An 11,166-nucleotide genomic window follows, 5' to 3' on the forward strand; every position below is an offset into this window, starting at 1 on the left:
CTAATGGCCAATGTCTTCATGTGTCATCTTGAAGAAAAGCTTACATGCGAGGGCTTGATGCCCCAGTTGTTCAAGAGGTACGTCGATGATACTCTGGCTAGAATGCCTAGCGTTGATGTTGCTGCTGAGTTTCTTAGTACCCTGAATGGCCTACACCCCAGTCTAGTCTAGTCCAGAGCTTCCTGTGGATAACAAGATCCCTTTTATTGGCATTGAAATCGTCAAGAACGGAACTAAACTTGAAACTCAAGTTTACAGAAAACCAACAAACACCGGATTGCTCCTACATTTCCAAAGTCACACGGATAAACGCTATAAAGACTCTTTATTACAGACAATGATACATCGTGCTTATTCCTTGTCGTCTACAACAGAGGCTTTCAATGCAGAATGTGCCAAGTTGCGCTCTATATTTAGTCGCCTTGACTATCCAATGAGTGTTATTGATTCTGCTATCACAAAGTTTCTTTTTCTAAATTCCTCAGCGAACAAAGCAGAAAGAAACAATGATGATAGTAGCACAGTAAGAATTAGTCTTCCTTTTAAAGATCAAGTGGCCGCTAATGCGGTTCGTAAGCGGTTACGCGATCTTAGCCATAAGATTGGCCCTACTTTGCAACCAGTTTTCGCGAGCAAGAAATTGGGGCAAGACCTCAGACCCAAAAAAAATCAAGCCGTCAATTGTTAATAAGCATTGTGTTGTTTACAATTTTTCATGTGATCTGTGCGATGCAGATTATGTCGGGTATACAGCCCGACACCTTCATCAACGCATTGCGAGCACAAAAATCCGGCAATCGGTAGACATTTCTTAGAAGCTCATGGTAACAACAACCTTTTGAGAGAAAGCCAATCTACGGTTTTAAGAAAGTGCCAGAGCAAATTTGATTGCTTAGTATTTGAAATGCTCTTCATCAAGAAACTTAAGCCCAATTTAAATATTCAGACGGACTCCATACGTGCGAAACTCTTTGTTTGATATTTTCTCGCGCTACAATTTTTTATCAGCTATTGTTGTTTTTTTAGTATTTATAGACCAAAAATCACAATTTATTTTGACTTGATAATGACGTTCAGCCAACGTCGAAACGTCGTCGCTTTTTAGCAATTTTTTTTAATCTTGAAATGATTTTAAGAAATGTTTTATCGCAATTCTTTATAGTGAAATGCTTTTCAAAATCACTTCTTGTTACTATATGACAGACGTTATTCTTTCCCTTTCCATGTCCACATCGTAACTTCCATTGATATCCAACCCCTCACACAAACACCGAGCAAACTTAAAACAAACAAAGAGAAATTTAATACATTCGAAACCAGGAAGCAGTCCTATTAAAGTGAGCTTTAGCAAGTGATTATGCTACTCACAAGACATACAATCACACCACAGTTATAGCTATCGGTCTGTGTGTAATGTAGTGGTTCAACACATAGCCATGACTTGCAATTCCATCCCGTTTTGAGATGTTACGGGAAAATTTACTGATTTTCCCGTGTGTGTTATTCGGAGCATATTTATTCGTAAACTTTTACATTTAACCATTTCAAGTCCTTTCATTTCAATAAATCAAAAATATGCATAAAAACCACAGTAGCTTTTGAATAGATTTTTGTTGTTACTCGCTTTCATCATATGCACCTGCTTGTCGGCACTTTTGTCATTTATTACATGGTTTTTTTAGGTAAATGTAAGTGCTAATGGTCTTTCTGGAAACATTGGTTTTCGTAGTAGATGGCAGCTGAGTTTAAACGCGTGACTTTGATTTCTTTTTATGCGATGGTTTCCAAACCAGTCTTGTATAGGTAAGCAGAAACTTTTAATTGCTTTTCCGTTTTTTATTTCCTGAGCTGCGCTACTGCAATTAGGATAGGTATTGTTTTCTATATCAGAGTTGTAAATTCGCACCTGGGTTTCCTACTTTAATGGCCTAGAGTTTATTGCATCCGTCTTTTTAATTTTGAGATTCTTTCCGTCGTAGAGACAGATGGAATAATTGGGTGGTTTTCGTTTGACTTCAAAGAGACTTTTTTCCGCTCCTTTGTTTCCTTATTCAAATATTGCGATTTGTGTAACAATAGCACTTCACACCAGTTACTTCTTAAGCAAGTACCTTGTACAGCTTTGATGATTACAAACTAGAGTATGCTAGCGGTCATGTCGCTTGTTGGCCTGACCTAGAATAAAAGTACTGTGGAACCAAAGATTGTCTTATCCTTGACGTCCGTATAAGCTCGCTCGAAGTAGATCTCCGTGTACCAGGAAATCGTGACGAGTTTCCGTTCTCGCTGCCAAGTCGTCTCTGCAGAGTTAGTTCCCCCAGTTGTTATTGTTCCGTCCGCGAAGAGTCAGTTCTCCAGTTTTGGGGGCAAAACATTATCGTCACAGAGATCAGCAACGGCACTGCAGAGTCAAACAAAATACAGCAATTACATAAGTATGTTTTGTCTGCATGCATCAAAATAAAAAGGAAAACATTGAGTTGAAAATATTTCACCTGATGTCATCGATCAGTTCTATCAGTTTGCTCTTAGGAACTGAGGTGCTCAAAATGGTGTGTACACGCCCATTCATGGGATCGAAATAATATCTGGTTTTCTGCTTTCGATCCAGAACCTTTAAAACATAAGCAAGAGAGCGCTTAAAGATTTATTTATAATGCAAAGTCCAGTTAAAAGGTTCTTGATTAAAGTGCGTTATTCAAAAAGTTTATTATCGTAAGGTCCTAACCAGAAGTGTCCAGTGATTTCCAGACTTGTTCATGGGTATAGATATTTTAGAAATCTGGGTAAAGTTCTCTCCTGACCAAAGCAAGCGAGTGCTGGAATGTCGCTTTACCATTTCAGCCATAGTTGTGTCTGCTACAAAAATATCTCTGTGGATTAAGGTCAGGCGCCACAGAACTGCTTCGATAACCTTTGAAAAAATGAAAAAGGAGAGCATTTCATGGAGGAAAGTTGTATGGAGAAGACACTCTATGTTAATAAAAAAAAGCACCTTGTCCACAAGCCAACCAGGCTGAAATCCCGCTATTGCATTGTTAAAGTTTATATTTCTTTTCGCAACCTCTGGATGGATCAATGTCCATGCATCAGAAACGGTGAGCTTGGCAGGTCCGTCGTGGAACATGATTTCTGCCATCTTCAGGCCCATTTTACTAGCACTTACACAGCCTGACTTAACAAAGCAGCTGAAGAGATTCTTTAAGAATCGAAACCGCCGGTCCTGCTAGACGATATACTTCACTTTCAGTTTTACCTGAAAAAAAATGTCAGCTTTTGAAACACCATTGCGGCCACCAAAAACGCCAGACTACCGTCCAAATCTGGACGAGGAGATGGAATTAACGTACACTGATCCGAACCTAGAATCGGACCCAGAGGATAGCCCTCCAGTATCACAACTCGAGCCAAGGCATAAAGCTGATTTAGCCAAACAACACGGCAACGAAGGTCTACACCTTCAAAAAGAAAGCCGTCAAAAAGAAAACCTTCCGAGGAATAGCCGATCCACGCGGCAGCCAAGGAAGAGGAAACATGAAGACACCATCAGCGCTATCCAGTTCAAGAAGCAAAAAACTGAAACCTCCATTTTAAAACTGGAGAGACACTTACAACAAAAGACTTGCTCTAAGTCGCTATAATACAAGGCGAAGGCAAACGTCACGCCTGACGAAACCTTTCGACAGGAAATAAGCGCTATTAAAAGTCACGCCGAAGAACAATACGTTAGCGCCCTAGTGCGCTTCCATCATCGTAGACTTGTTAGTCACAAGAACAAACTTGAAAAGGCTAATATTGTCAAGTCTCGATCACAATACAATGTAAATACACGTGAAAGATCACGTTCGCCCTTGAAGAACACTGTAAATACCGATGCCGACAGGATAGACAAAATAGAAAATCAGCTTTCAGAGCTGAAAGATCTTATATGTACACGCTTTCAGAGTGATAATAAACATGTTGAAAAGTACAACATTGTCATCTCTGAAAAATCAGTCCAAAAGATTCCAAAACGAAGCTATCCTCGACGTCAAAACTCACTACAAACCGACCGAGACCTTTCAATATACATACTATTCATCTTGCCATCCGCCAGGTGTTAAGAAAGGCTTTATTAAAGGAGAAGCTATCAGACTTCTAAGAACAAACTCCTCGGAAAGAAATTTCCAGGAGGCCATGTGTAACTTCAAAACACGACTTGAAGCACGTGGTTACCCAAAAAGCCTAATTGAAAAAGCGTTAACTGAGGTCTCGTTTGCCGCAAGGCAGTCGACACTTAAAAAACAAACCAAAAAAACTACAGGCAAAATATTGCCTTTTGTGACAGCATACCACCCAGGGGTTAAAAATTTAAAACAAATACTGATGCGAGAATGGAACCTCATCCAAAATCAGCCACTGCTGAAAACAATTTACAAAACGCCTCCGATTATATCATACAAAAGAGGTAAATCGCTCAAAGACATACTCGTCAGAGCGAAGCTTTAATTAAAGGCTTTTGCGTCGCAAACGTAAAACCACACAGGGGAGTCTGTGTAGGCCTGTCTATGACCTTTTCAATCAATGAAATATAAATAGGTAGTTCAGACGCAGCTTCTCGCAAATCGCGTAAGACTGCCTTTGAAGAAATTTACCATAAACTCTGAAAGACGGCGATTCTTCTCAATTAAATTATCCCTGAATTAGGAGAGTCAGGATAGGAAACCGGGATCTGTGCACTTTAAAACACTGAGAGATTATATACCAGTTTGAGAAAATCTGTTGTGGTTTTTCTCTTTTGAATGGCTTTCTGTAAGTACATAACACGTGGAGTTCAATGCCTGAAATGAAACTAACAGATCATCCATCTCTGCTTTGTTTCCCTCGAAATATCCAAAACAATAATTGCCTTCAACAGAAAAGCCATTGAGATGTTCTTTCAAGAAGTCGATCTCTAAATCTCTTAACATTGTTGGCTTTTGGTCTTCATCCATGGCAAAATCTTCCGGGAAAAGCAAACTACAGTGCGAAAACCAAGTTCCTGCCAAATTTGATTGACATTTTTGACAACCGGAAATCATGATACTTTTTTTTCGTCACGCACGTCACGCAGCTAGCTACAAACCATATATAATTATTCTTGGTGCCTTTCCAAATGCCACTGACTCCCTCTCCGAAGCCTCCATTGTTTATTAAGGCAATAAAAGATATGAATTCAATCAACACTTTTGAAAAATTGCTTAAACTGTGAAGTAAACTGTTAACATTTCGGCTTTACAACAAGATTGTCTCCGGAACAACAAATTATATGTCTCTATATGAAGTATAAAAGCTGTTTCACCGCTGACCGCTCATATTTGGGTCGTTTTTTCTATCCCCGCTCGTCGCCCGTGATGTAGTAACTCCCTGCTTTTCGTGGGTAAGAGCGCCCGCGATATTTGCGTGCGGTCACCGAAGACCACACCATATAACGTTTATTTTCTGTCTCTTACACATACATCGTTCTAGTGCCTTTGGCACTAATTTGGGACACCTTTAAGACTAAAATAATAATAAAAAAAAGTCTAATTAAAAACTATTATCAACGCGCTGAGGCGTAGCAGAGAGAATATTAACCCTTTTACAACATTTAACCATCGGGTTGAAAATGTTATAAAACAATTGGTTCATACGTCAGCTGTGCGTTCATCGACTCAAGAAGCTAGAGTTGCTCGAGGCGAAGCCTCTTACGCGTCTTTCGTGCTCTCCAAACTTCCGTGCTTCGGAAGTGCTTCATATCTCCATGAACGCACGCTGACGTATGAACCAATTGATAATAATGGTAATTGAACTGAGTGGAGTGCAATTTGGGCTGAAATCGTACGCGTGATTTCAAAATCGAACGAGCTCGCGGTGCGAATTCAATTTGAAATCACAAGTATGATTGCAGACCAAATTTGCACGACACGAAGTTCAATAACCACTTTATTACATCCATTTTGAAATCGCCCAAATTTTATTGACGTAGTAGTGAGCTGGTTTGAAGTTAAATTCATCCATTTTTTTTTTTGGGGGGGGGGGATAAGAGTTTTGGAAACAAAAGTTCCAAAATTTGCCTCATGATACTCTTTGTCTTTCATTTTCCTGCAATTTGATTGGTTACTTTAAACAAGCCTTGAAATCTAAGTGGTTGTTTTGTTTTTAACGGTGGCCTCCTCATTGGCTGGGAAAAAGATTTGATTTAAGGCAAAAAAATGGTGTGTTTCGTGAATAAATCGCACCAATTAGAGCCAATCAGATTACAGCGACCACCAGTGGTTTCAAAATGGGTGTAATAAATAGCAGAAAACGTTCATCAGTGACCCTACTGATTTTGAAGACTTGTATATGCCACACGTTAAAGTCAATCTCACCTAAAACCCGTGAACACCCACAGCCATCTATATATGTTTCGTCAAAAATGACCCTGGATGAGTCAAAGGCACGGATACAGTCTGCGTGTGAGCCACTGGCTTTCCGTTTCATGATGAAAGGATGCACTTGTGTTCATGATCAGTCTTTCAAAGAAACAACATTTTCCTTACACTGAGTACAGGTACTAACGCGCTGATTAAGATCATTGCGTCATGAAACTTCGTCATTTCATAATCATTACCTGAGGATAAGAAATTCTTCAACATATTGAAATATGCCTTCATAATTCAAGAATTATATTAACGTCTGTTAAAAATTTATCGCAGGTATGATCGGGAGGAAAAAAACCACTTGTACATTACACATGTGAAGGTTTACATTATTGCATCATACATCTCTTGTTGTCGTGAAAAGTTCATAATAATTTGACATAGCGCGTCATGAGTACGATTTTTTTTAAGGCTGATAAACATGCTTTCAAAATAATACGAAATACTTTGTACGCGGCCTGTCTTAAAATTTGGCCGATCGAGCCCTTCAGATCAGGTTGCTGTATGTGTGACCCATTAAAAGAGAGCAAAAATATTTTGACATAATTCGCTAAACCTTCAAACCAGTGTCACGCTGGAGGAGGGGTGAAGAGAAAATCTCTTTAAAGATCAACAATGCAATTATCACGTAGGAAAAACTGAACTTCAAAAAGAAAATAATTGTGGTTGAGGTTTTAGGTAATTTGGTATTATCAACTTTGATAACGTAAACTGGCGCCTGTAAAGAGTTTCAAAGCTGACGTTTAGAGCGTTAGCCCTTCGTCAGAGCGACCCAGGTACTCAGGTATTTGGCTTGCTGATTGTTAAATTTGAGTGTTCAAGCGTGACTCACGGTTTATTCCTTCGCGAAGAGAAATAATGACGTTCTGATCTTGCTCGTGAGTAACTTAACTAACACCCCAGTCTTTCAGCATCATTTGCTCACGTTATCCGTCTTCATGGCCAGATTAATTGATTAATAATTGATCACAGCCTTTCCAAAGGTCCATATAAAGATTAGAAAAAGAAAATACCGGTAATACTGGAGGAGTACTTTGGTACTCATGTATTTGTCTCGCTTAATTTCTTTTTTGAGTGTTCAAGCGGAACTCAGAGTGCATTCTACCGCTTATGGTGGATAGAGTAGAACTCCGGTGTTGCTTCCTCGTTTCTCAATTCCATTTTCTCACATTATCTTGTTTCATGGCGAAAATAAATCATAAATTGACGATTAAATAATTTAACTTTGTGCACACCCTCTCGTGTTTTGAAATTACGCTGAAAAGTGTAATCTTAATTGTAGTCTGCCGTGGCGGTCTAACGACAAATTAATATATTCGTAAGTGATATCAGTAAAAAAATTATCTTTCTAAATTCTATTGTTCTCGCGACATTTACTTGCAGTGGCGAAAATATTATAGATCTGTAATATAAGCGGCGAAGCGTAAACAGGGAGGCTCTCATTGGTCGAAGATCACGCGCGCTTTCCTCCGAAGGGAATACTGCATTAGCTCATTAACTTGTCAAGGCGAAGCTAAGAAACAAAACTTATTGTTTTATCTATTGTTTCTGATATCACACTCAAAGCGCGCGTATTCGATTTTTCAAAAGCCATAATACTTTCATCTCTCGCTACAACCTAAACAACATACATTTCGCTTCATATCAAACTTACGACAGTTTGATAAACATTCGATTGTCTCATCGAAAAATTACTTACATCATAAATGATGGACGAAATAAAGTCTTTGAAACGCTCTAACGCAATTTTTACCGAATCGACGAAAGGAAAAAAAACCTACGAAGTAGAGCATAGGAACAAATGCTGTAAGACTGTAATGTTTGTAATGTTAATGTCGTGGATGAGTTAACATTACAAACGAACCGAACAGAACGACCTAACTTCACTAACGGATCCAAACCGACCAATCACGACTGACCTTTGCCACTTGAGTCTTACAGCCAATAACATCACGGCAAAACTGACCAATCAGTGTACACAAACCGGACTAAGTACATTCGACTGACAACAACCTTTCACTTGACTCTGATGATGACTTCCGTTCAGGTTGTCCATAGTTAACGGAGGGAGACTGGTTATGAAAGCCGGCGACCTTCAAAGGCCGAACTCTTTGTTGTGTTTTTTGCATGTCACGTGATTTTGATGGTGCACACAGATCTTCAAGATGGCGACCAGTCTGTAGTCGTCTTGCGAATCGCCCGTCTTTTCTCCCGTTTCATCGAAAATCAAACAACAGTAAGCCATTCTTGGCTCCTTACAGATCTGTTCAGGATGAAAGGTATGTCTAGTTTCATGGTAGATACTAATTTATTATGCATATTTAGTCATGTTAATGTCCCTGCAAAAATGGTGTTATTGCCATGTTATTCCCCGCAACTCTGGTTGATTTTAATTTTGTCACAGTGACTTGTTGCAGAAGTGTACACATGCTGCGACAAGGCTGCTTGCGCTTATTTTGTCCCTGTGATATGTCACAGGAATTCAAACCAGTTTGAATTTGTGTGACAGAGCCGGGGGGGGGGGGGATACTCGTACCATACATGATGGGGGGGGGGGGGTTCCAACATTTTTTTTGGTTTGAAAATTTACACCTTCGGTATTTTTTTGGGTTGAGTTCTGTTATGTATTTTTGGGGTTTTATAAGTCTATTTGATTGAATAAGTCAGTATTGTGGTATTTGTCTTTTTTTTCTACAATAATCAATTAAATCTATTTTTAAGCAATAAATTTTTTTTCGACATTTTTCATAGATTTCAGTTCTTGATGGAATTCCTCGAGTATCTGAGAAGCTGGAAAGAGAGCACAGAAAACAGACCTGGAAACTTCAGTCAGAATGCAAGGGTACGCATGTTTCTCTCCTGGCAGACGTACGAAGGCTTCCAGCTTACTGTTCAATCTACCATTGAATCTACTAAGTTCCTTCTTCAAGAGGGTATGGAGTATGTTCTGACGGAACGATTCTGTCAGGATCCTGCAGAAGAGTTCTTTGGTAAGCAGCGACAGCTCGGTAGACGAAGTGACAACCCAGAAATAAGTCAGTTTGGGTACAATAGCAACACTATAAGAATTGAGAGGTCAATTTCACGTCAAAGTGGAAACACTAGAGGCAGGAAGGACAAGAAGAGAGCATGGGTGCAGGTTACAGATGAGAAATTGCCGTGTCGAAAAAAGCTCAAACTTTAATGTAACTGTGGCTTGCAATTGCCTGGTAGGATTTATGTATATTTATACATGTATATCATTATCAGAGGACAAGTGTAATTGCATGGAGTGCTGCCAAAACATTCAAAAGTTAAATAACAAAGAAGTCTGTCTGAGAATCTTGACATGACAGGAATTATTTCAAAACATTTTACAGTTTCACAGAAGTAGGTTTTGGGTTTATAGACAATGGTCCATATTTTAATTTCTGTCATTACGGTTAATCCCACAAAGATATTTTGTTTTCAAAATTATACAGTTGAGGCTAACAGGTCACAGTGCTTTTTGTCTCATTTGAAGGGTACCATACTAACTGCTATTTTTGCATTTTTACCATTCATATATTATAGGGAAGGCAGGGAATTGAACAACTAGTAAGATATTTCAGTTCTATGCTAGTTAATGTTTTATTTTACTCTTGCCTAACTGTTTCTTGTTCATGACTCCTCATGATTTCCTTTCGGAGTGCTTTACCCTTTGATTGCTTTGCATTAATTTTGTAGCGTGTAAATGTCTTTAGCACAAGAAAATGACCGTACCTTTATATATAAACTTACAATAGCATGGAAGACATTATTGCTCACTTCAACATTGGGTATCAGCTCTGCCTCTGAAACCATACATTGATAGCTTGACAATATCGCACTGTCAGTTACTGTGTTATGCACTATGCCAGCAATATCCACTTTTTGCAAAGAATTTACTGAAGTTAATTGTCTAAAATGACACTCTGTTTTGAGGAAAATGCTCTGTGCATACTTTGTAATGTTCCACAATCCCCCACGGTTTAAACTCGATACCAGTTTTTGGTTCTCATATCCATGCTCCAGTTTACCAGCTCTCAAGATTGCCATTGCCTGTTGAGTCTCAGTTGTGTTCTTTCTTGCATACTTTTTGTGCAAGTTATGCAACAAAATATCCACCAACATACTGCAGACCAGCTCGTTCTTTCTCTGACAGTACTGTTTGAACAGAAGGTGGGTTTTTGTCAGAAGACTTGGTGCCTTTGCAGAAGGATTGGATAAAATCAGCTACCTTGGTCGCAAGAAGTGTTGCAGCATTACGAGACAGTCCTTTGAAAAAAATTGTAGATTTCAATGGTACTTGGGTATAATAGTTGCCATAGAATTTCTCAGCATTCCCAGTTTTGAAATAGTCTTCAAATAATTTCTTTATCACAGTGAATTCTTGTGTTTCTCCCCCAGGCCCTTCATATTCATATTGTTTTAACTCGTTCCTTAGATCTGCTGCAAACACTTCCCTTTCACTAATGTTCTTCAAAGCATTGTTTACTATCTCGGAATTAACAGTTGACATATTGACTGGTTCAAACAACGATCGAGTGGTCATTTATAAAGCTAGGATTTTGAAAGTTTGTGGTGAGTACAAATTGTGATATTCGTTACGTGATCAAAATCTTACCAGAATAGATATAACGGCTTAAATTAACCTTACGTAACGCTCGGCACAACTGAAACTCGAATAATTCTGAGAATCGAATTGGTCACTTGCTGCAGTTTCCTACGCTTACACTTTACAATG

At 38.9% G+C, this 11,166-nt stretch overlaps 1 protein-coding gene, 1 long non-coding RNA gene and 2 pseudogenes across 2 annotated transcripts; 2 read left to right on the plus strand and 2 right to left on the minus strand.

Moving 5' to 3' along the window:
• LOC131784760 (uncharacterized) overlaps positions 1–979 on the plus strand; it is a 1,375-nt pseudogene extending 396 nt beyond the window's left edge.
• Positions 980–2,385: 1,406 nt separating this feature from the next.
• On the minus strand, positions 2,386–2,879 carry LOC136279747 (uncharacterized). Its single transcript, XR_010716970.1, has 3 exons — positions 2,729–2,879; positions 2,496–2,614; positions 2,386–2,401 (listed from the first exon to the last, which is right to left on the minus strand). It is a non-coding gene; the product is annotated as an uncharacterized lncRNA (long non-coding RNA).
• A 5,670-nt stretch (positions 2,880–8,549) lies between these two features.
• Positions 8,550–9,606, plus strand: LOC131784759 (uncharacterized). Its single transcript, XM_059101578.2, has 2 exons — positions 8,550–8,701; positions 9,174–9,606. Exons 1-2 carry the CDS (start codon positions 8,550–8,552, stop codon positions 9,604–9,606), a joined length of 585 nt encoding a protein of 194 aa, XP_058957561.2.
• Positions 9,607–10,036: 430 nt separating this feature from the next.
• Positions 10,037–10,844, minus strand: LOC131784749 (uncharacterized; annotated as a pseudogene).
• Between the last annotated feature and the right edge of the window lie 322 nt (positions 10,845–11,166).

This window comes from Pocillopora verrucosa, chromosome 1 (assembly GCF_036669915.1).
Source record: "Pocillopora verrucosa isolate sample1 chromosome 1, ASM3666991v2, whole genome shotgun sequence".
Classification (NCBI taxonomy): domain Eukaryota; kingdom Metazoa; phylum Cnidaria; class Anthozoa; order Scleractinia; family Pocilloporidae; genus Pocillopora; species Pocillopora verrucosa.

Coding starts and splice junctions, on each gene's coding strand:
- LOC131784759 (XM_059101578.2), top strand. CDS start 8,550: ATGTCACGTGATTTTGATGGTGCACACAGATCTTCAAGATGGCGACCA. Junction 8,702..9,173: donor AGATCTGTTCAGGATGAAAG/GTATGTCTAGTT, acceptor CATTTTTCATAG/ATTTCAGTTCTTGATGGAAT.